Source organism: Microtus ochrogaster, unplaced genomic scaffold (assembly GCF_000317375.1).
Source record: "Microtus ochrogaster isolate Prairie Vole_2 unplaced genomic scaffold, MicOch1.0 UNK6, whole genome shotgun sequence".
NCBI classification, from domain to species: Eukaryota; Metazoa; Chordata; class Mammalia; order Rodentia; family Cricetidae; genus Microtus; species Microtus ochrogaster.
In genome coordinates, this window is record NW_004949104.1 from 13,647,480 (window position 1) to 13,672,239 (window position 24,760).

The 24,760-nt window shown below is 51.4% G+C and overlaps 1 protein-coding gene, 1 long non-coding RNA gene and 1 other non-coding gene across 3 annotated transcripts; all 3 read right to left on the reverse strand.

The window, feature by feature from the left end:
* Positions 1–1,814: 1,814 nt before the first annotated feature.
* Myo1g (myosin IG) lies at positions 1,815–16,341 on the reverse strand. Its single transcript, XM_005366204.2, has 22 exons — positions 16,322–16,341; positions 14,594–14,802; positions 14,376–14,469; positions 13,400–13,565; positions 13,108–13,161; positions 12,611–12,721; positions 11,867–11,983; positions 11,213–11,437; positions 10,973–11,118; positions 10,505–10,619; positions 10,117–10,287; positions 9,854–9,924; positions 7,785–7,859; positions 7,475–7,607; positions 6,737–6,903; positions 6,141–6,348; positions 5,384–5,607; positions 4,792–4,936; positions 3,648–3,752; positions 3,318–3,431; positions 2,458–2,612; positions 1,815–2,383 (listed from the first exon to the last, which is right to left on the reverse strand). Exons 1-22 carry the CDS (start codon positions 16,339–16,341, stop codon positions 2,227–2,229), a joined length of 2,982 nt encoding a protein of 993 aa, XP_005366261.2. The 3' UTR covers positions 1,815–2,226.
* Positions 16,342–21,422: 5,081 nt separating this feature from the next.
* On the reverse strand, positions 21,423–24,521 carry LOC106144326. The gene is made up of 5 exons (XR_001229385.2): positions 24,419–24,521; positions 24,109–24,180; positions 23,957–24,012; positions 22,322–22,488; positions 21,423–21,575 (listed from the first exon to the last, which is right to left on the reverse strand). It is a non-coding gene; the product is annotated as an uncharacterized LOC106144326 (long non-coding RNA).
* LOC113458179 lies at positions 23,561–23,692 on the reverse strand. Its single transcript, XR_003378603.1, has one exon. It is a non-coding gene; the product is annotated as a small nucleolar RNA SNORA9 (small nucleolar RNA).
* Positions 24,522–24,760: the final 239 nt, after the last annotated feature.

A 24,760-nucleotide genomic window follows, 5' to 3' on the forward strand; every position in this document is an offset into this window, starting at 1 on the left:
TGCTTGGCCCATTAGTTATAACCTCTTATTGGCTAGCTCTTACATATTGATCTAACCCATTTCTAATATTCTGTGTAGCCCCACGAGGTGTGGCTTACCAGAAAAGATCTTAACCTGCATCTGTCTGGAGTGGGGGAATCATGGTGACTGCCTGACTCTGCTTCTTTCTCCCAGCATTCTGTTCTGTTTACTCCATCTACCTAATTTTCTGTCCTATCAGGCCAAGCAATTTTCTTTATTAGTTAACTAATGAAAGCAACAGATAAGATACAAGAGCCACCTCCATCAGTTTTTGTTTTTTTGAGACAGGGTTTCTCTGTAGCTTTGGAGCCTGTCCTGGAACTCCCTCTATAGACCAGGCTGGTCTCGAACTCACAGAGATCCACCTGCCTCTGCCTCCCGAGTGCTGGGAGTAAAGGTGTGCACCACCACCTGGCTGTACGACCTCTCTTGTAGGCACCCTCCACATTGTCTAGTCAATCTTCTCACGTCTCAAAGTCTGGCAAGCACACTTCTGGGAGGTATTATGCTATATAGTACTTGTGGGGTTTCTGGCTCTGGGTCTCTGAACAGCTGTCCTTAGTCTTCTCTTGCTGTGAAGAGATGCTGTGAACATAGCAACTCTTAGAAAGGAAAACATTTAACTGGGCCTTGCTCTTGGTTTCAAAGGTTTAGTCCATTATGGTCATGGCAGGGAGCATGGTGACAAGAAAGTAGACATGGTGCTGGAGAAACAGCTGAGAGTTTTACATCTGGATCTGAAGGCAGCAGGAAAAGAGAGACACTGGAACTGGCTTTGGCCTTTGAAACCATAAAATTATTTCGTTGCTCCCTCATAAGTATAATTTTGCTACTGTTGTGAGTGGTAATGTAAATAGCTCATACACAAGCTATCTGCTATGAGACTCAGAGGGGTCGGGACCCACAGGTTAAGGTTGGCTGCTCTAGACTCTCCCAGAGCTTAAAAACTGGGGATTTAGGGCTGGAGAGATGGCTCAATGGTTAAGAGCACCGGCTGCTCTTCCAGAGGTCCTGAGTTCAATTCCCAGCAACCATATGGTGGCTCACAACCATCTGTAATGAGATCTGGCGCCCTCTTCCGGCGTGTCGGCATACATAAAGCAGAATGTTGTATACATAATAAATAAATAAATAAATAAATCTTTAAAAAAAAAAAACAACTGGGATTTAGATCAAAGTGAGCAGATATTGCCCACTCTCTGATGAGGTAATTCCCAAAGACCAGGAGACACTTTATGCCTGGGATTGTGTAGGACCTGGTGACTGAAAGGTCCCCTCTGGGAATAGCGATGCAGTGCATACCGCAGAATGCTCACTTGACCTGCAGGAAGACCTGGGTTTGCTTGGTAATAGATGCTGGTCTCCACCTGTGCCTCACACTGTACAAACTGGGTGTGTGCTGCTCACCTATAATTCTAGCATTCCGGGGGTATGAGCAGGAGGACCAGAAAGTTTGCGGTCGTTTTCAGTTACCTAGGGAGTTCAAGGCTAGCCTGCACAACGTGAGACCATCACAAAGGACAGTCTCGGGGCTGGAAGATGGCTCAGCTGAGCGGTGAGCTCGGATCCCAGCACCCACTTCAGGCCATGCACAGAAACCTAACATTCCAGCTCTAGGGGTCTGACACCCTCTTCTGGCCTCCAGAGACACCAGGCATACACATAAACACACACAGACATTGTTAAAAGAGAGGAAAGAAACCTATTTGGGAAAAAAATAAGATGACCTTTATTCATAGGGACACACCAATATACACATACACATAATTTTAAAAATAAAATCTTTTGTTGGGAGTGGTGGTGCACACCTTTAATTCCAGCACTTAGGAGGCAGAGGCAGGCAGAGCACGAGAGCTGCCTTGGGTGTCCAGGGAAGCATGTTTATGGAAAACACTTCCCTCCAACCATGGGCTCTGAATGTAGCCTGGCCGTGGGTTGGTGCTCTTACGTCTGGGGTCTTCTCACACACTTCAGACTGGGTCTTCAGGCCTTCTGCTCAATTTATGTAGGCCTGCAGTGGATGAGCAGGGAATGCTGGGTAAACACTGGCCAAGGCAGCAGCAGCCACACTAGACACAAATATAGCATCTTTATTGTGTGATGTTTCAGGCAGGGGTGGACAAGTCCTGGCCTTTGGCGTGGCCAAGGCAAAGCCAGGTGTTTTTAGAACTGTGTGGAAGCCAAGCTAGACTGGCTTGGGCTGGCTCAGTGGCTTGGCCAGAGGAGGGTAAAGGCACCGCGGCTACATTTAAAATCTGGCTCAGGCTGCTCTGGCCTTGGCTCCACAGAGATGAGGCGCCGGGCACCACGTTGACTCAGTGGGATACAGTCAGAAACACGGACCTCCAGGGTTCGCCCCTCCCTGCAGCAGAAAGAGCAGAGGGTCAGGGTGGCAGAGCTCTGTATGCCCACTTCCCAAAAGGACCCCAGACTCACCCTTGGCAGTGTGCAGCTAGCATGCCCACCAGCTCCCCAATGCGATTGTCGAGTGGTGGCTGGGAACGGTGTAGACACACTACAAGGTCATCATAGCCTTGGGCGTGTAGCACCACCAGCTGGTCTCGTCCACTGGTCACACTCAGCCCTGTCACCTGAACAGAGAGCTTGGGGTCAGAGTCACATCAAGCAAACCACTTCCTTCCAACAAGACTTCCCTGAGTTCCACTTGGGGAGCCCTATCTTTGGCAGAGTGTCCACTCCAGTGTCCAGCCACCCTCTGCCATCCCTGCCTCCCCTCTCTGATCCCTGCTGACAGAGGGGAAGACGGGCATGACATCGTGCAACAGGATATAGCTACTGTATCACACAGATAGAGTGATACCACTGGTCTTTCGGCTCTCATAGCAATGGAGTCACCAGGGGTGGGAGACTCAGAGGTAACATAGCCCCATCCCTGTCTCAGGCTGCTCCTTGTCCTATGAGAAAGAAAATTCTTGGGAATGAAGCTGGCATGCAAAGAACCAGATAGCCATAGGGCTGGGCAGAGGGAGGGACAGTGTCTCCGAGGAGGTGACTGAAAGTTATGGTGAGGGCTCAGATCTACACAGACAGGAGATCCTCTAAGACAGCAAAGGCAGAGAGAGGGGCTATTTGACTTGGCTAGAGCATGAAAGCATGAGGTCGGGGCGTCGAGGTACTTGAGAAAGAAAGTTACTATAGGGTTTTCAGAGGAGTGGTACCATCCGTTGAGTGAGGGTGACCTGGACAGATAGACAATGGAGAAGACGAGGTAAGGCTCCCAGCCCAGGGTCCTCACTGACACTCTACAGGTGGTGGAGAATGTCTACCATGCTCACCGCATCCAGGGGCACAGCCCGCATCACCCGGTACTGTCGGCCAGGCTCCAGCTTGTAGAGATGCCGGTCGGTGAGCAGGAGGGCCCGGTCGCGGCTCTTGCGGAAGCGATTCACCTGCAGAGGAGCTGGCTGGGCCCAGGCTGGTACCGCCCATTCTTCTCCAGGCCCAGCAACCCCAGCTTCCTCCCTCTCTATGTCCTTTCCTCACTGACTGACCGGGGATGATGCTTTCTAGGGTATCAGAAGCCACCAGAACTGGCTGGGGCAGTCTCAGGTCTCCTCTGAGTGTCTCTCATCTTTGTGCCCCATGACCTCCATCCAAGTACCAACCTTGCGCACGTGACTGGAAAAAAGCACGGACCCAAAACCGTCCTTCTCCCGAAGAGCTTTCAGTTGCTCAGCAAACAGGTGAGAAGCTGTGGGGTTGTCAGTGTCCTGAAGACAAATGATGGGAAGAGGGTGCTTGGGTGGGGTCTGGAATCATGCTGGATTGACAGAAACTCTCAGCAAAATATTCTCTGCCTTGGTGGATCTTAGTCAAGGTCCTGTACTTCCGCAACTGAGCATACGGGTTCTTTGAGAGCGGAGGGCACAGAACTTCACTGTTTTGACAGTTGAATGGCCTCTTCTTCCTGAAAATTAGCCTGGCTAGACTGGATTTTATGTGGAAGTTCTAGAGAAAAGCTCCAGAAGGCATGAATTGGTTGCATGTCTCACCCAACCACACAGAAATACTCCGGAGACCAGGCCCAGGGATGGTGTCATAGCTAATGTTAGTTGCCAACTTGACACACCTGAGAAGTGCCTACGTGATATTTTCTTGATTGCTTATTAATGTAAGAGGGCCCCGCCCACTGTGGGTGGTGTCCCTAGGCAGGTGGGCCTGGGCTACCTAAATGATGGTTGAGCAAGACAAGGAGAGTGGGCCAGTTGGCAGCACTCCCCTGTGGTTTCTGCATCAGTTCCCTGCCCTGAGTCCCTGCCTGGGCTTCCCTGGATGGTTGACTATACTCTATGCACTGAAATGAACTCTTTTCTACCCAGGTTGTTTCTGGCCACAGTGTTTATCACAGCAACAGATGGCAAGCTAGAGAGATGGCAAACTGACAATAGCTGGGAGAAGGTGAAGGGAGCCATGGCAACAGGAATATTGGCAAATGTGACGTGTGGGAGAATGTGTACGCATGCCCATGTGTGTGCTTGTATCTGAATGGGTATTGTAACTGAGAACATGAAGGGCACCTGTGCCTGAGAACACAGGACTCTCAGGGGGCAGGGGTTGTTCAACAGAATCCAGGATTGGGTATGGTTGAAAAATCCCAAAACCTCAAGCAAGAACCTTTGGAGCAGGGCCAAGAAGAGTGTTGAACAGGCCAGGCAACACCAGGATGGACAGAATAGCTGAGCTGGTAAGACCCGTGCCAGTGTTAGTTCAGTTCTGAACACTCATTGTCCTGGACTGGATGATACTCACAGAGGACAGGTAGTCTCGGGCCCAGGCCCGCTGGCAGCCCCAATCCTGACGCAATCCTTGCAAGGCCCCCATAGCGGCCACCTTGGCCTTGATCTGCGTCATGTCTGAAGGAGGAATGTTCTTCACTAACTGCCGTGCCCGCCACCTTGAAGACGACAAGGATCAAAAGACAACTATCTGTGTTCATGGCTTCTCCAGCTCCTCCCCCAAAGAGCCATTTCTTTGACTGCCCTTTGGGTCCCCATCCCTGCCTATCTTTCTGGCCTTGACCTTTTGTACCCAATATGTGTCCTTAGGAGACAACCTCCAAACCCACAGTTGTTCAGCCTGACACTTGCTTTGGGTTCTCCTTCCGGAGAACTACTCAGACTTTCAGGTCCATACCACAGAGTCCCCATTTCCCAGCCTCCCTAACTAGCTTCCTCTGTGAAGGCCATGGCACTGGACAAGTACAGTCATGGTACCTCGATGGTCAGTTACTACTATTCAACCCTATCTTCCTGCTTATTCAGGGGGTGGGTCTCCCAGTCAGGCTCAAGGATTCAGAGGACAGTGACTGAATGGGAAATCATATGGAGGGCTGAGATGGTACCTGCTGAAGAGAACATGGCAGGTGTCCTGGAAGGGCTGCAACACAGCAGGAGGTGGTGGCCACACAAGGTCACGGCCGTAGAGTGGGGGCTGCCGTGCAGCCTGGAACCGTCGCTGCAGTTCAACCAGGTGAGCACGCACCTTGTGCCTCCGGAACCAGCGCATGATAGTATAAATGGCCCTTAGCCGCCGGCAGCGCCACCTAGCCAGGGTGCCACGCCATGCCTAGATGGAACCCATGGGATAGAACAAGGGGTCATTCCCAAGCAAGGCACTAATGTCCTACTCTAAGATGGCCTTTAGTCTTTCCTGAGCACCCCTGGCTTGTCCAAAGAAGGCTGACCATGGCTCCTGCTCTTTGGAGCCACCTCCATCTGGAGGCTTGTTCTTGGGTAGGCATGTGGCCCTCTAGGATAGACAAGCCCTGCTTAAGGCTCTGCGGGCTCTCAGGAAAGAGCAGCTCTTCTGGACCAGACCTTGCAAGCTGGCCCTGTTGGCTCCCTAGGCAGAAAGCTGTGTGGGAGAGAGGAGACAGGAGATGGATGTCTCCACGGCTCCCAGAGACAGAGGGGCATCCCCAGAATGTGACAGTCAGAACTCAGACTGCACCTCGACAAGGAAGGCAGCCAGGGACCCACGCATGACTTCAAAATATCAGGAACACCATCAAGAGTGCAACGGGCAAGGCATAGTCTGCAGCTCTCTGTGGACACCCATCCCCCACAAAGAGGGTGTCCAACCGACACCCCTTCTCGTACCTTCTGCAGTAATAACACAATGATGGGAATGAGGCGAGCTCGGCTCTGCTCCAGAGTGACCAGCGTCCTCGGGGATCGGATGAAAAGCTTGCTGTGGCCAAAGGCCACATCCCCTTGCAGCCCATGCTGCTCCAGCAGGGCGCTCACAGCCTCCTTGTCGGAGCCCAGCAGGTGGTTGGGCCATGTGTACTCACAGGTCATCTTGTACCTGTCACCACAGAACAGGAAGGTGGGAGTTTGGTGTCAGACAGTACACATCGATCCCCACTCTGTGAACAGCACTGGGAAGAATGTAGGGGTACCAGGAATCCGCAGGACTGACAGTTATGGCCTTGGGCATTGCCCTCACCACCGATTTCTTCCCATACCTATTACATGTGTCCCCACATACGGCCTTGCACATATACACATGTTCACATACGCACATCTTCCCCACACTTCCTCACTGACATTTCGGTGGGTGCCTTGGGGCCAGAGGTACACTGGCTCCAACTTGCATCGTCATTTAAGACATTATTTAGGGTCCCTCTGCTTCTACCTGCCAGATTCCACATGGAGTCATCGCCCACGTTTGTGGTGGGTGTGGGAGCCTGTACCTGAGCAGGAATCGTGGGTAGGGCTGGCGGGAAGCAAAGCCAGCCCTGCGGACTCTCACATTCTCCAGGAGCCCCAGGTATGCCACCTGGTGGCGACAGTGGGCTTCATCGAGCCGCCCAGCCACCTTGTCTTCATTGGGCTTGATGCAGCGGACATAGAAGGGCTCCTGTAGGGACAGAGGACACTTAGGGGCCTAAGCTTGTGGTTTCTGTGTGTCCTGCCCCAAGAAGACAGGGCTTCTCAGGCCCCAAAGAGCTGGATGAGCAGAGCTGGGACAAGGGAAATCACAGCAGAACAAGGGTCCTAGAGCCTCACTAACCAGAGCCCAGAGCTAGGTTCCAGTCCAGGAAGGAGGAAGGAGCCCTTCTCCCTGCCTTCTCCCTCTGCCCCAGAGAGGCTACCATTTCTGGATGTTCTGCTAACGCACCCTTCCATACCCTCCTCTCAGTTGCTCCTCTGACTTTCGGTCTGAAGCTCCCCAAGAGAGCTAGTGCCGATTTCCGGTCCCTGTGGCTTTCAGACACTCTTACCCAGGAGGCAGTAGGCTAGGGGTTTACTGCTTTCAAAGCCTGCCCTGTGTTCAGTGGTTGTACAAGTCTGACCTCTGAGCACCATATCTAACCTCTACTACAGATCTGGTCCCTAGTGGGGCAAGCGGGACCCAAGCAGACAGAATAAGAATGCCCACCCCTCCATGATGTGTACCCAGGGCATAGAGAAGATGTGAAAGGCAATACCTTGGAAGCCAAGTTCTCCACTAGCGCAACCATGGAGTTCTTAAAAAGTGTGCCAGCTGTCAGGGGGCGCTTGGTTACTTCTGTAATGTCCTGTTGCCCATCTGGCCACATGGCCCGCAAGGTGGGATCTGCACTGTAGACACAAGCTGCGTTTACCCAGATGCCCTGGCAAGGCGTAGCCCGCGTGACCTAGGATGGCTCCAAACTACATAGTTTTATTTTTGAACCTCTCAGGCTGTTTGTGAATTAAGTAGGGATTAGACCTCAGAGTCCCTGGCCCCCAGCCTGGCCTGGCAAAAGCCGCCCTTACCTATTGTACAGCAGCCGTTTGAAGTCCTGGAAAAGGGAATCTCTATTCTTGTCAATGAAGCCCTCCACAGAGTACCTGACCAAGACAAGAGTGGGTGAGTAGATCAAGGGCCCAGCAGACAGGCCACCTAGAGTGCCACCTTCTGGCACCTATCTCTGATTTCCTGGGTTAGTATCTCCCAGCTGCTACCCTTTGCTACCTAGTCTCCCTTGGGTCTGCGTTCTCTTTTGTCCCCTACACCTATTCTCCTTGGGATAAACTCCCCTCCCGGAAAGGACTCAGTGGCGGAGGTCCCAGGACTAAAGCCAAACATCCCAGCACCAAATCCTAGCTCTTCCTCGAGTGCACTGGGTGGCTTTGGAAACGCTGTCTCATAGCTCCGCTTCTAGAGATACACTAAATACTTGCACCAGGTCTACTGGGTTTCTATGAATACCAGCAATTACAGTCATGACGAACAGCTCCAACCTTGTGACATAGAACCTCAGAATAATTCTTGGTTCTTGGACCACTGGAAAGTTAATTGATAAATATTGGCTCTGCTTATAGCATTGATGAAGATACAAGTGTGGATTACTGTAACAGGTATGATCATCAATTTCCTCTCCTTGAGAAGCTCCCATCAAATACTGCACTTCAGAGAGGAATGAGAGGTAAATTATCGGTCATAATGACAAGCCCAGAAAGAAAACCTAGACTTTGAAGCTCAGAAGTGTGGTGCTAGTTAGGTTTTGTTGTTGTTGTTGTTGTTGTTGTTGTTGTTGTTTTTGTCAACTTGACACAAGCTAGAGACATCTGAGAAGTGGAAACCTTGACTGGGAGATGCTTCCATCAGACTGGGCTGTAGGCAAGTCTGGAAGACATGTTTTTATGTGTATTTTTTATAAGTTTATTCATTTATTTTTGTTTTATGTATATGGGTGTTTTGCCTGAATTTATTTTAGTTCATGACTTGTGTCTTTGGTGCCCATGGAGACCAGAAGAAGGCATCAGATCTCTAGGACTGTAGTTACAGACAGTTGTAAGCTCTCATGTAGGTGCTAGGTATCAAACCAAAGTTCTCTAGAAGAGTAACCAGTGTCCCTAAGCACTGAGCCATCTCCCCAGCCCTGGGACATTTTCTTGATCCATATGAGAGAGCCCAGACCAGTGTGAGCAGAACTATCCCTGGGAACGTGGTCCTGGGTTGTGTAAGAAAGCAGGCTGAGAGAGCTAAGGAAAGCAAGCCAGTAAGCATCGCTTCTCCAGGGCCTCTGCTTCAGTTCCTGCCTTGAGTTCCTGCCCCTGCTTCCCTCAACGAGGAACTATAATTGGATTATGTTTCTGAAATAAACCTTTTCCTCCCCAAGTCACTCTTGGTCGTGGCCCTTATCACAGCAACAGAAAGCAAGCCAGGACAACTCTCTGGGGACTGAAGTGAGCTCCCACCGGGAGCTAACTATAAGCACAAGGTATTAGCCAGGACATGGGGGTACATGCACACAATCCCAACAATTGGAAGGCTGATGGAGGAGAGCCACAGGTTCTAGGCCAGTAGTAACAACCTAGACCACGTAAGGGTTGGGGAGGCACTCACTGGAACAGTGCTCGCCTACCGTGTGCACAAAGATCCCAAATCTGATCTCCAGAACAAAAAGAAAAAGATAGAAAGGAAAGAAGGAAGAAAAGGGAAAGGGAGACAAAGAAGAAAAAGAAAAAAAGAAATGCAGGATTCTTGCTTTCTAGGGACCACCTTCCAACCTGAAGCTCCTTCATATAACAGGGGTAAGGTAGGGCTCTAGAATGGGTATTTTGTTGTTGTTAGGTTTTTGTTTCTTTTTTTTTGAGAGGGTCTCCCTATTGTGTAGCCCTGGCTGACCTGGAATTACTATGTAGAGTGGAATGACCTTGAACTCACAGATAGCTGCCTGCCTCTGCCTTCTAAGTGCTGGGATTGAAAGTGTATGCCACCATGCCCAGTTTGACCTGGGTGTTTTAAAGGAGCGTCTAGATGCATACAGCTGGGGTAGGACCCAAAACTTTGTGTCTTTCCTGTACCTATGCTTCTTGGGACTGAAGGTCCTACTCACGTGACATCCCCTGCATAGTGTTTGATCCGGAAGTCTCGGCCAAACTCCATGGTTTTATCTGTGGGGCAAAGCTGTGGTACAGGCAATGGTAAGACATGGGCCATGGGGGCAGCTTTGTAGTCTATGTGAGGGGACAATCCCACAGGCACCTTTGCTGGACAGAGGTAACTATGACAGTAGCATCAGGCTAGTTTGAGTGTCGTAACACCTCTCTACGCATCTCCACCCTCGGTGCTGTCACTGCACGGGGACAGCTGACGTACCTGGCGGCTAGAATAGTGCGGGTGGTGGCGGTGATGTGTGTCCAGGGTCTGCAGAAAGATGCGGTCAGTGATGGGGCCTGCTGTGCTGCAGGCCTCATCTAGCACGGCCAGGATGCCTCGGTGGGGCCGCTCGACTAGTTCCACGATGGTGGCGTTGTTGAAGTATTCAATCTGGAGTGGAGGACACCAGAAGGGAGACTCTAGAAAAGCTCCCGACACTGACCAGTCGCCTCCCCTTGCTCAGGGCCTGCTTGTTGCCCTCCAGGTCCCTTGAGGCTCCTAAGGCATGCTCCTCTCTGATAGCCACCAGCCGCCCTCCCCGCCCCCGCCCCCGGCTCACCACCGCCCCCTCTGTCCCCGCCCCCCCCAGCCCAGCTGCTGTGCTCACGCTCTGCCAGGCGATGCCCTCACGCTCATACTCCTCTTGCTCTTGCTTCAGGATAAGCTGGATGAAGAGCTGCTGGAGCTTCTCGTTGCAATAGTTGATGCAGAACTGCTCAAAGCTGGGGGTGGGGTGGGACCTTCAGAGGGGCTCTCGCTCCTTGGGGGTTACGTAGTGATGGACAGCTGCCTGTCTCCTAACAGCTCTGCACTGTGAGGTATGAGCTCTCCACCCTACCACCCCATGTCTCAGAATGAACTTGGGAGCCACCATCAAGAGAAGGGAGCCCCCAAATTTTGCCTGCCATCAGGTTACCATAACAGGCTGGGGGTAGAGCCAAGGCAAGCTTAGACTCTAAGGCCAGCAGGAGAATCTAAACATTCCTTCCTCCTGGCCCAACCAAAGTTTCTGGATTACGGTGGCCACAGTGGTTACAGGGTCAAATGTACAGTTGCGGTTGGCTGGGTTGCCTACCTGTTGACGGGGAAGACTTCAAAGCCATAGATGTCCAGCACACCAATGACTGTGTCCTTGCCGTCACGCCGAGGGTCACGGCCCCGGGGTTCCATGATGCCATTGATCCTGTCCACGACCCACTCAAACAACCGCTGGTACACCGCCTGGAGTAGGACGTGTTTTCTGTGTGACCAGCCCACCATCCCTATCAAGGTCCCATGGTTTCTCCCTCCAGCTGCTCTGAGAAGAGCTGAATACCTTGGCACAGGCGTCCCGGGCATAGCTGGCCTCGGCCACAGTGTGGCCTTTCTCTATGAGTTCTCGGCCTCCGGAAGCCACTGTACGAGCCAGCAAGGTTCGAAGAACAAGGTCCCTGGGTGTGGCTGTTAGCTTGGCCACGTAGTCCACCAGGGCCTCCTCCGCCACTGCCAGGCCTCCTTTCTGTGGCCCATTTTCCTCTGTCTCCACAAACTCGATGTTGCCCTGGTGACGAAGGAATCATGAGCAGGCTGGCTGCCTTCGGGTGGAGAGGACAGAGGACAGATGGACACAGATGGAGACAGAGGATGTGGGCGTGGGAGAACACAGCTTTTCACCCAGCCAGTGCTGTCAACTGACCACTGTGGGCCACGGACACAGCAGAGGTCTAAATCCTGCAACTGAGGCCTCTCAAGAAGAACCGAAGCAGAGAGGTGCTGAGGAAGAGCTCAGAGGCCACAGTGCCAGAGGCGTGAGAGTCGCCGAGGCTCCCCACTCTGTATCAGACCCTACTATGCACAGCCCACTCAGACTCAGCAGGGGAGGAAGGCAACTCAGTGACTCTGTGGGAATATCCCCAACTAAATCCAATCCTTCCTTCATGGATGCTCCCAGGAGGAGAGGTCGCCCTCCCGGTTTCCAGGCCAAGCTCACCAGGTGCAGTATGGCAGCTAGAATCCGATGGATGGACTCCACCTCCTCAGGACTGAAGCCAATGATCCTCATAGCCTCCATCACGGCTTGGTGGCTCTTCTCATCACTATCCAAAGCCTAGGGGAGAAGGTGTTTACCACCCACGTAACATGGGCCCAGGATCCCTGCCCTTATTAGACCTCAGTTCCTCCATCTCAGAGCATCTTCTCATCCCCTCTCCTCCATGAGTCCCTATTCCTCCATCCATATGTGCTCATTAGTATCCTGTCTCCTCCCTCAACTATTTTCTTGTAGGCAGGGGCTACTTGTTCATTTCCTAGCCACCCAGACACAAAATAATTACACAGAAACTATATTAATTAAAACCACTGCTCGGCCTATTAGCTCAGGCTTTTTATTAACTAACTCTTATATCTTAAATTGGCCTATTTCTGTTATTTTATATTTTACCACCAGGCTCGTGGTTTACGGGTAAGGTTCCAGCAGGCGGGCATCTTTCTCCTTCGGCGTCTCTGTGACTCTACCTATTCCTTTCTATATCTCTTCAGGTTTCCCACCCGGCTTTACCTGCCCTGTCATAGGCCGAAGTAGCTTTATTCATCAACAATAAAGCAACAACACATAAACAGGAGGAGATCCCACATGATTTTCTCTCCCACTTACTTGAACGGCTCCACCCTCTGGCCTAAGCCAATCGCTGTCTACTCCCTAAGTCTGACTGAGACCCGTACCCCTTGCCCTCACATTGTGCACACCCATGCTGAGCCCGGCTCCCTGGCGTGTGAAATTATACACAGCAGGATTCCTCTCCAGATGCAGTCCTTGCAGCTCTTGGTCGTCACTGCCCCTAAGCAACTGGAAGGCACATAAGTCCTTTCATTAGGCACTGAGTTTCAAGGACCCTCCTTTACCAACCCCATCCCCCAATAGAAACAGGATGATTTCAACGCAGAACCCATAAGAAAAACTGCCTGTGTGCCAGGGTACTTAGAGTCTCTGGGTCTCAGATGTTGGAGACAACTCCATTCTCAAGAATCTCCCACCCTTTGGTGCCTAGGGTGAAGTATGATCTTTGGGATAGAGGTAAGGGGAATAAAGACAGTGGTTGGGGGTGGTTAGTGTTGGGCAGAGAGGGGAAATCGGGGGCAGTGAGAAGGAAGACAGGTCCAGCCTACTGCCCTTCCCTGCCTCTCCTTTTGTTTGCTAGCTTGCTCTCATCCCCTCTCCACTCACAGACTCACCTGGTAGAAGGCGTGGAAGTTCCTCTCACCCACATGCTGCTTGAGGACCCTAGACTGAGGCAAGAGGGGTAGTTGGGTTCCAGTCCGGGAGTGGGTCCGCACCAAGGACCCGATCTATGTATTACCAGGAGGAAAGCAGCCCAGGAGTAGGGATGCTGTGACATAGGGATGCTGTGACATAGGTACACTGAGGCCCAGAGAAGGGCCACTGAGGGCTCTGCTTTCCCCATGTATGTTCCCAGCCCCTGGGACCTTCGCGTCAGGGAAGGGTCACGTCGGCCCACCCACCCACCTTCTCTAGCAGATAGCTGTGGATGTGTCCTCCAACAGGATCCCCCTTGAAGTCGAAGTTGATGTCCATGTACTTGCCGAAGCGGCTAGAGTTGTGGTTGCGGTTGGTTCGGGCATTGCCAAAGGCTTCCAGCACACAGGTGGACTTCAGCAGTACATCCTTCACCCTGTGGACAGAGGGACTAGGGGCTCAGTGCAAAGACCGCCATCTAGAGAATAACCACGGCATCTCAGGCTGGGCCAGGAAGCTGAGCTGGCTGAGGAGGGAGTGGTCCACCATGTTCAGAGTGTCCCCTCCCCTGCGCTGTGCATAACTGTCAGCTTCCTTCTGAGAACTGGAAGTGCTCTTGTCCAGCTTGTTTGTGTCACCCACATTGTCCACGCAGCTCTGAGCCCAGGACAAGTGCTCAGCCAATGCCATGTACGGTTTCTTGTGGCCACCCCCGGGTCCCATCTCTTTTGCAGCAGGCCTTTAGCTACAGTTAGGTAGCAGTGATGGTCACCGGCTGGGAGACTGATATTCTTCCAGTTGTCCTGCAAGCCTCCACCACAACATTACCACTGGAAAAGACAGGCTAAGACCCGGGTACTTCTGCAGGGCCTGAATGCAGAGTAGAGGGCTGGGCTTCCAGCCCACATCCTGGATAAGGAAACTGGAACTCAGATGCTTGCCTGACCCTCCTCACCAGGCTGTCAATTTCTCCAGGCTTTGGTAGATTCCACAAGATGTTCCCTTTCCTGCTTTGAGACCTGTTGATGCCACCTCCTCCCCAGCTGGCAGTGTGCACACCTTGTCTTGTTCTCAGCCCTTTCATCTGAAAGGTGCTTGGTGTGGTTTTAGGCTACGGGGAGCGACCTGGAGCCTTCCTGATAGATGTTGGATTGAGCTGGCTTCTGCCTTTCATCTTTTGTTTCCTAGCCCAAGGCCCTTCCCCTAGCAAAGAAGCCTCAGCGCTGCTGGGCCCCTAAGTGCTCACCTCTCCACCTCAGCCCTCTGGCTTGGGTTGGTGACAGCAGCGATGTACTGCATGATATGCTTGCTGGCTTCAGTCTTCCCTGCCCCACTCTCCCCTGCCAAGAGGAGAGGGACCGAGCATCAGCTACATCGCAGCACCCAAGCTTACAGGTGGAAGCACCACCCCCCTCATTTATTAATGAGGCATGACTCTGGCATCCGGTTCACAGGCACAGGTACCTGAGATGACGATGCAGGTGTCCCTGGATCTACGCTTCATTGCCTTGTAGGCAGCATTGGCGACAGCGTAAAGATGGGGTGGTCGCTCGTAGAGCTCACGGCCCTGGTACTTGGCAATGGCCTCTGGTCCATACAGTGGCAGCTCCTGGTAGGGGTTCACGGATACCAGCACCTCACCGATGTAGGTATAGATACGGCCCTTCTCAAACCTAGGTACAGCAGAGCAAGGTCTTAGCATTCACATCCACATGGGAGGCCTCAAGCAGTCATCAGCCTCTCCCAGAAAAGATCATAGAGAGGAGAAAAGAGGGGGCTTCATTGACTTAAGACACCCTGGTGCTATCCTGAGTAAACTGAGTCATCCAGAGCAGTCCTTAGCACTGTGCAGAGTGGTCCACACTGCTATCTGCAGGACGCTCAGGTCCCAGGAATCAGGAACTTATCCATTCCACAAAGGGGACTGACTTATGAAAGAACCCTGGTTTTTCTCAAGCATCAGGGCTGGCCCCAGGTGACCCCTGCAGGGCAGCTGGGTTAATGAGACTGAGAAAGGGGGACTCTTCCAGGGAGGGGGCCTTGGTTGTTTCCTGTCTTAGAGTCTAGGCAGGACCAGAGCCGGAAGGGGACTCGCCCTGCCCCACCCAAATCATAGGGTGGTGATTTGCTTTTCACCCCCTAGTCATGGCCACCACCCCTCTCCAGCCCATCTTCAGACTTCCCCACCCTTCCGTTCACAAACCAAGTCACCAGCAGGAGCCTGGGGCTGTCCCTCTCTGGGATTTTGTCCTTTGAGAGGAGTCCCGGCCTGCTTGCTCCTTGAGGTCCCATCTGCCCTCGGTGTGTGGGACCCGCCCAACCCCAGGCAGGCCTCCTCAGGGTTCCTCTTTCTGCCGCTTGTGACATGGGTACTCCCAGGGACTACAAGCTGTGTGACCTGCCGCCACTGTCCTCTGTGGCTCGGTGTACAAAGCAGAGGTGGCATGGGCTTGAGCTTGCTTTCCACAAGAATGAGGCCTACTGCTAACAAAGCATTGGCTCATTTCCTGGAGAGCCCTCTCCATGAGTCAGCCTGCGGCCTCCACCTCTGTGCCTAGGGAGATTCCTTGCCTTCAGGTGCTTTCCAGGGAGCTTCCCAGCACACCGCAGACCCCCCTAGGAGGCAGGCGTGAAGTTCAGCTGCAACAAGGCCATTTGTCATGCTCCTGGACCCCTCCCAGCCTTCCTCAGCAGGAAAGCGGGCTCCAGCATCGGTTCTACCCATACGTGGTAGCCTGGACCCCGCTCATGAACAACCCAGAGCATCGCATCAACTTGCTGCGATTTTCAGGACCCTAGGATGGAGTCGGTTTTATTTTGAAGTTCCCAAGGAGGCTGGAGGCAGGTCCCACATGAGACCTAGGGAAGAAATATCTGCAGGTACAGAGAAAAGGGCGCTAGAGTTCCTGGTCCCCTTGCCTTTGCTCATCAGTCTCAAGGGGGCACCACATTTTGGTCTTGTCAATTAGGGTGTGGTAACAGCCAGTGCGCACCTCCAACTCTGAAAATTGGTTGTTTTCTGGGTGACCGTTACCTCCCGGAGACACCATTATTTCAGCCTGTATTGTCTAGGCGTGTGTGACCCTGTTCCCGGCCCTGATGATGGGAGGAGTGTACCTTCCTTACGCCCTTCAGGTCTGCGTGGATGAGAGGAGAGGAGGGAAAGGAGCCCAGTACCCACGCCCCATCTACCTGAGCTGTAGGTTCTTCATGAAATCCTCCATTGTCAATTGGTCCAAAAGCACAAAGTCAGCCTTCCCGTACTCAGGGCCTTCTTCGTCTTCCATCCTGCCCACTGGGAGCACCCAGGTCAGGGCGCCAGAGCTTTCTATATGGAGGTGAAGGGGCAGACAGAAAGGGGAGGCCCAGCCCTGCCTAACTCCTACAGTGCTGCGGTAAAGTAGGAAGTGGGTTTTGCCGGGGGAGCTTGGCCCTGCCCACTCACAGCTCCTTTGCCCGGGTGCTTCAAATGCTGCTTCCTGCTCCCTGGCCCACAAAGTCTGTGCCTAACGGTCTGGTCCTCTGTTCTGATGGGGTCCTTGTGCTCCTCAAAACTTTTCAAGGTAGTACAGGCTTGTAACCGCAAGCGCTCCAAAGGTTAAGGGCAGGCTGGAGGTGTAGCTCAGTAGGTAGAAGGCTTGCCCAACATTCACGAAGCCCTGGGTTGAACCCTCAGTACCCTATAATAACAGGGCATGGTAGTACATGCCCGCAGTCCCAACACTTGGAGAAGGATCAGAAGTTCAAGGTCATATCTTACTATATAGCAAGTCTAAGATCAGTCTGGGCTGTGACACCTTGTATCATGAGGTGCTACTGGGAAACAGGGTGTGTTGGCGCATGCTTTTAGTTCTAGCACTCAGGAGGCAGAGGCAGGCAGATCTCTGAGTTTGAGGTGAGTCTGGTCTACAGAAAGAGTTCCAGGACAGCCAGGGCTGCACAGAAAAACCCTGTCTCAAAAAAGAAAAAGAAAAAACAAACAAACAAAAAAATAGAGGGGTGGAAGGGACTGAGGCTTGAGGGCTGCCATAAAATCAAGGCCAAAATAGTCAACACAATTAGTTGAAGGCCTGATACAGCAAGACCTGGTCTCAAAACAACAGAAACCTTTGCTTTACACAAGAGTTTTGAGGGTTGGTTTTCACCCTTGGGTAGCACATACTAGAGATCCTCGCCCCGCCCCGCCCAACGTCTCCCCCTCTATTTCTTCTTTCCTCCTTTAACTCTGGAGCCCAAGCTGGCCTTCTGCCTTAGCTCCCCAATGCAGTTAGGACTGCACTAGCCCCAGCAGAAGGGATGATTCTTTTCATTTTATTAAAATCCCCTCTTTTCTGTGTATGAGAGTTTTGTCTGTATGTATACAAGTGCACTGTGTGCATGCCCGGTGTCTGCAGAAGGCTAGGGAGGTAGACATCTGTAAGCCACAGTCCTCTGGAGCAGTCAGGGCTTTTGACTGCTGAGCCATCTCTCCAGCCCAAGAGAAGTTTCTTCACATGGTCCTGGTTACCCAGCTGTATGTCACCCCACAGTTCGACATTAGCCAAGGGTGGCCACAATAGAGTTTAAGCAATAAAGACTTCCTGCCTGACTCTGCAGATGAGCCAATGGTTGGTACTGTGGGCTATTTTGATTCCACTCTGACACTCCCAAGATTGTCCAATAAAGTTATACCTTGGATCAGGGGGCAGAGCCAGTGACTAGCTGACCAGAATTGGCCATAGAGAAGTCAGCCAGACCTGGAATGCATTGGACACACAGAATGGGATAGAGGTAAAAGGCATGTGATAGAACATAGATTGATAAACATATGGGTTAAGTTGTAAGAGCTAGTAAGGAATAAGTCTAAGCTATAGGCTGAGCTTTCATAATTAATAAGAACTCTCCATGTCATTATTTGGAAGCTGGCTGGCAGGACAAAGAAAGATTTGTTACAGGTGGCGACTCAGCACCATGCTATTCCTCACCACGGTAACAATGGCGGGGTGCAGCCTTCTAGCAGGCTAGCCTTTAGTAGGACCCTCTTGCATATGCTCAGCTTTGTTTTCCATCCAGCCTCTGAGATAAAACCACACCTCTTGGAGCTCTGGGGCCTGATCTTAGCTGTCACAGGTCTCAACCCTTCGTCACTGCAGAATATTCCTTTACACCATGTGAAGATGTGTCACTGGGATTGATTTAATAAAGAGCTGAATGGTCAATAGCTAGGCAGGAAGAGGTTAGAGGGGACTTGTGGGGACAGAGAGGACTCAGAGAGGAAGAAAGGTGGAGCCACTAGCTTGATGCAGAGAAAGCATCAGGGGTAGAGTGGGGAGATGAGGTAATTAGCCATGTGACAGAATGTAGATTAAAATTAATGGGTTAATTTGCTATAAGAGCTAGTGGGACAAGCCTAAGCTAAGACTGATCTTGCATAGTTAATCATAGTCTCTGTGTTGTTATTTGGGAGCTAGCAGCACAGAGAAAGACTTGCTACTCATCGTTGAGTTTATAGATGAGCAGTGCATTTAGAAACGGTTGGCTGGACACTCAGCTTTCTCTGAATAGTTCTGATTGCAAGGTCTGCCCCAGGCGGCCAGCTCTCTCTGCTCCCTTCCCTCATGCCGGGAGGTCAGATGGCAGGCCCCCATGTTCCCAAATATGAGTTATTTGTGGGTCAACTTTGAGAGTTCTTGTGTTCACAAATCCCTAATCACTGTATTCCTTTTTCTCCCCTCCCTCCCTTTCTCTCTCTCTCTCTCTGTCTTCCTTTCCTTTTTGTTCTTCAAGACAGCCTCTCTGTGTATTCCTGGCTGTCCTGGAATTCTCGGTAGACCAGGTTGGTCTCGAATTCAGAGATCCGCTTGCCTCTGCCTCCTGAGTGCTGGGATTAAAGACATGTGCCGTTACTGTCCGGCAGATAATTTTATTTCAATCATTTAATTTGATTTTTAAAATTATTTGATAATGCAACATATCTAATGAAATTATAAGTTTTTGTCCACCATGTAGTAAAAGCAAATACCATTAGTGATAAAATGAGCCACTGGCCAAAAATACCCCAGATCCAATAGCAGGGCTCTGGCTTCACCTTGGGCTGGTATAGGACTCTTAGACAGCCAGGCTGCATCCTTGTAAGCCTGGCATGGAAGAGCTTTATTCCCAGCCTCCTGGGGTAGTCTTTGGTAGGGTTTTCCCAACCTGGGGACTCCCACCCTTGGGTTTCATTTCCCAAAACCCCAGGCCTTAAAAAGATCTGGAACTTGTGCTGATTCAATAAAGAACTGACATGGCTGAGTTCCAGTAAAATCTGAGACACAGAACTCTGTAATCGATAAAAATTTCACCTGTCATGATATAGTATATTTTCGGGTTTTTCTCCTAACCACTTAAAAATCCTAAGACTGTTCATAGGTCAGAGATTGACCTGTGGGTGTAGTATTAGACTCTGGCTGTTTCCGCTATCAGTGCATGACTCAGCCCTTCCCACCCTGGTGGCTTGCACAACCACGTTTGCACTGACTGCCATGACCCACACAGGAGTTACTCTCATTTCACATTATTGAAGCCAAGGAGATGACATCACATTTAATTCCTTCCTGGATTGAACCAACTCTGGGCTCTTTCGTCACCGAATCCAGAGGCTCCAGCTTTAACAGAATGGCTGGTCACTCTGGACAGGTTGTAGTCAGTTTCCTCCTGGCATAGTCCTTATAAAGGCAGACTAGCCGAACCCAGTTAACACGTAGACACCACTCAAGTCTGCTGGCGACTGAGGAAATCCTGGTAGTTTTCCTGTTATCTAGCTCAGGGTCAAATTGGCCATCTATGATGGTGTTTGCTTCTGGTCTTTGCAGCAATCTTACCTAGGTACCTGCTTCCCCTATGAAGCTGAACCACAGCTTTTGTGCCTGTATGTCTGCGTTTGAGGGTGTTGGATCCTGGAGTTACAGCATCTGTGTGAGCTGTCATGTGGGTGCTGGGAATTGAACCCCAGTCCTCTGGAAGAGCAGTCAGTGCTCTGAACCACTGAGCCATCTCTCCAGCTCCTAAACTAGTTCTTTTAATCTAGATTTAAAGTTTGTATGGGGTGGGGGAGCGGGAAACAACATGGGAAAGGGGATGAATTTTGCCTTCTGCCTGCATGTACGGCAGTAGTATGTTTCCTATCTTCTACTTGGGTTTGTGTAGTTTTTGTTGCACACAGGGTCTGGCATCTATGGACACTGTTCTATTCATTATGCCAAGTCACGAAACCTGATTTTGTGTGCCTTGGTTTTGTCTGCATGTATGTCTCTGTGAGGGTGTCAGATCTTGGAGTTAAAAGTTGTGAGCTGCCATGTGGGTGCTGGGAATTGAACCAAGTCCTTTGGAAGAGCAGTCAGTGCTCTTAACCACTGAGCTATCTCTCCAGCCCTGAAACCTGATTTATTCACTGTGCCCACAATTTGACATCCTTGTGTGAACTAGCCCTGGGTGCACACCTATGGGTAGACTACACTACTTTCCAGCTGAATAGATCACCCTCAGGGAATCTCTTCCTCGCCTCTTAGGTAACTACTGGTATTCCAAGAGGCAACATGAATGGGCTTTTTTGTTTTTGAGACAGGGTTTCTCTGTGGCTTTGGAGCCTGTCCTGGCACTAGCTCTTGTAGACCAGGGTGGTCTCGAACTCACAGAGATCCGCCTGCCTCTGCCTCCCTAGTGCTTTAATCCTAGTGCTAGGATTAAAGGCGTGCGCCACCACCACCCAGCAACATGAATGGGTTTTTAAAACTTTTAAGTGGTGCTGGATACCCTGGAACAAGTTTCAAGAGGTTGTGAGATCATATAGTTGCTGGGAATTGAACCCAAGCCCTCTGGAAGAGCCAGGGTGGGAAGACACGGGAACACCATTAGAAGGTTATCACACCCTCTAGAACTAGAGTTACAGCTGTGAGCTGCCCCATGTTGGTATTAGAAGCATATCATAAACCCTTGACTGCTGAGCCATAACTAAGTTTCAGATCCTTAGGTCTCAGGACACAGTTCCTCTGCACCTCACCCCTCCCTCCCACTTAGCCTTGAGGTGACCACTGACTCCAGCATGACTCATCCACTCAACCAAGTCCAGTCCCAAATGGCCACTCTAAGTATATCCAGGGATGGGGCAGTACATGTTATCACTGCACTGAGAGGGCACCTGAGCAGTGAGACCCTTCCTCAAAACCACAAAGTGCTTCAGCGTTTAGAAGGGCAAGGCACCTTGGCTCACTCAAACTGAGTCAGTTTAACAGACAAACAAACATGGAAAGATGGATCATAGATAAAACTGCATTTATTGTTTCTGGAGACTGGGCCTCTTGTAGCCCAGCCAGGTAGGCCTCAAATTCACAATCTTCTTGCCTCCACCTCCAAGAGCTTGGATAGCAGGTGTGCTTTCCTCTAGCTGCCTCCAGTATCCATGGTTTATTAAACTCAGATGTTCCATCTGCAGAGATCAGAAACACCACGCAGTGAAAATCAGGCAATATCACAAAACCAAGGGCTGCTCTAAGTGCCCACTGCCATGAGGGGCAATAACAAAACCTGACCCAAGTTTCGGATCCTTACTGCATCCAGTGAGCCAAAAGGCCTGTGGCCCACATTGTGCAGCAGCCCACACCCATTCCAGCTAGACATAATCATGACCTCATATGCACCATGCTAAATTCAAACCACAGAGGCAACCAAATGTCAGGGCCCAAGTCCAGATACAGAAGTTTTGAAATAGTCTTGTAAACTTTAACACAGCTGAACTTTCTGAGATTCAATCACACGGCTTATGGAAAGGCCACAGGGTTTTTGGGGGGGGGAGGGAGGGGGGTTGGTGCCCTTTTTTGTTGCTGTTTCTGTTACAGCTGTTCTCTAACTCTAATTCTTTGTAGACCAGGCTGGCTTCAAACTCAGATCTGCCTGCCTCTGCCTCCTAAGTGCTGGGGTTAAGGCGTGCACCCTGCCTGGCTGTTTGTTTTAAAGCCAGGTGACTGGCGGATGGACACCTGCCACAAACAGAAGTGAAGCCTAGGCCTGCTGGTACAGGCCCATAATCCAAGCTCCTGGGAAGGGGAAGTATGGGACAAAGACCTCAGAGTCATCCTCGGCCATGGAGAGTTGAGGACAGCCTAACTTAACAGGAGACACTTCCTCAAAACAAAAATCCAGAAGTGACCTGGTAGTGTCTTCTTGCAACCTTACCTCTTCCGAAGTTCCATGAAACAGCCTGGTAACAGCCACGTGTCATCTCAGGAGTTCCATGAAACAGCCTGGTAACAGCCCTGTGTCATCTCACGAGTTCCATGAAACAGCCTGGTAACAGCCATGAGTCATCTCAGGTCTCCGCTAGCGCTGGCACCTTGGGTTCCCTAGGATAAAGAAGAGTCAGTGAGCCAGAAGCCTCGATCGTAAACTAAGGTCTACATCATTTACCCAACAGCTCCACACTTCCCTTCAACTCCAACCCCCAACTTCCCACCTTCTCCAGCAGGAACTCTGGAAAACAGCACAGGCCGTGGGGCTACAAATACCAAACCTCAACCTGACAGTTCCTGCGGGTAAACCCCTGGACACACAGGACTTACATGGTGGAAGGAGAAAGTCAACTCCTGCCAGTTGCCTTCTGACCTACATGTGCCACCCGCGGCTCACACATGCGCATAAAATGGAATGGAAGACCTGGCTCAGGCAGTGGTAGAACACACCTACCCAGCACTTAATCCCAGCACTTGAGAGGCAGGCGGATCTGAGTTGAAGGCCAGCCCGTTCCACTGAGCTAGTTCTAGCATAGCCAAGACTACACAAACAGGAGGTGGGGTGACAATAAACTAAAGATTTGGAATCAGGGCCTGGTATGGTGTTATACACTTTTAATCCCAGCACGTGGGAGGCAGAGGCAGGGGATGGGTGTTCAGGGTAATCCAGGGCCAGTGAGACCCCTGCCATAAGGGCACACTTGTTAACTCCAGAACTCTTAACCGTTGAGGGCGAGGCAGCAGGACCGGGAATTGAAGGTCATCCTCACCTAAGTTTCAGGCCTTCCCACAAACAAACCCCCCAGTACCAATGCCCTCCTCTCCAGGAAGGCGTACTGGCCAGACCTCCACCATCTGCAGACACTCAGCCCTTGACTTCCTTGCCTTCTAAGAACAAGCCCAGGACCCACATGCCTGCCTCTCCCTGGAAAGCAGAACCACGTGCCACGTCTGGAGTTTCACTAGAGTACGGGGACCAAACTCTTGGTCTCCATGCTGTCTACTTTGTAATTGTTTTAAGAATTTAAAAGTTTGTATTAACCCTGGAGCACAGAAAAATATTCAACGACTTATTTGCCTCTACACCAGAATTGTGCAAAACCTTCCCACCACAGTCAAAACAAGGAAGTGCAGCATTTGTCAATTCTATTCACGTGGAATTTACCCACGTGGCAGGAGTCTGCCATATTGTCTGAAATTTCTATAACCTTGCTCTGGAGAGAGCAGGGCAAGGCCTCAAACCACTTCAAGCTGCTCTGGCAAGCACTGTAGGAATGCACAGGGTCACTGCAGACCCAAGCACGCTGGAGGCTTGCACAACCCACACAACCCGCGCTGCAGTCTCCAAGACCCAAGTCTGCAGGGCAGAATTAGTCCTGAGGGAGAATTAGAGAATGAGTTTGGCTCCAGAGGCCCCGGATTACCTGTGTTGGCTGAGGGAACACGGAAGGCTATCGGGAAGTGGGTATCTCATTACAAGATTAGACGATCTAAGCTGCTACATCAGTCTATGCGGCACTAATTTTAGAACACTGTTCCTAAACTGTCATGACCACGGAAATAATCTATGTAACATACATACCCAAACAGGAAAAATGGCCTTTTCTTTCTTACTCTTCTCAAGATGTATTTTCGAGGCTGGAGAAAAATGCGACACATTAAGTTAATTCGGTAAGGGTTCAGAGAAATAAGGGTTCACTTCCAGACAGAGGCCAGCTTTCACAACTGACTTACCAGGACATCTTCCAGAAGAGCTCGGTCAGCCCTTCCACGCTGTGGGTCCATCCTCCTGGCCTCGATTTCCACCTAAGAAGGGGGAGACAAGGCACGTTCAGCCCCGGCCTGTGCCTATCACCCAATTCTAGCCCTCGAAACTTTCTCCGGGGACAGACTCTCTCGAAGGCGGCAGAAGTCGCTAAGGTCTGGAAAGCGTACCCCCGAAGTAGGCCTAACTTACCCAGCGGCACGTGTCTTCCCGGGGGAAACCGTCCCTACCCGCAGCCCTGACCTCCCGCCTCCCGCCACCGAGCCCTGCGATCCTGACCTGGCCTCAGGATAGCCCGGCATGGCCCCTGGTCCTTGATGGCGGCAGATGCAAAAAAAGGAAGGAGCACAGCACACAACAGTGAGGACACGACACACATGGCTGCCAACCGCGCACGCGCGCTCGTATTTAGCGTCATCGACAGAACAGCGAGTCACGCACGTGCCTAACGTCATCGCGCAGCCCCGCCCCGAAGCCGGGCGCGCGGGCTCCAGGATGGTGACGTCGGCTGACCCAGGGCGTGGCCTCGAGCGCGGTTTTGAGTGTGGGGCCCGCCCTCGTGGTGGCGGGCGGTCGCTGGTGATCTTCAGGCCATTAGGCCAATTTCTTTTCTTTTCTTTT

Coding starts and splice junctions, on each gene's coding strand:
- Myo1g (XM_005366204.2), bottom strand. CDS start 16,341: ATGAAGAACCTACAGCTCAG. Junction 14,470..14,593: donor CACCTGCATCGTCATCTCAG/GTACCTGTGCCT, acceptor TCCTCTTGGCAG/GGGAGAGTGGGGCAGGGAAG. Junction 10,288..10,504: donor AGGGCATCGCCTGGCAGAGC/GTGAGCACAGCA, acceptor CCTCCACTCCAG/ATTGAATACTTCAACAACGC.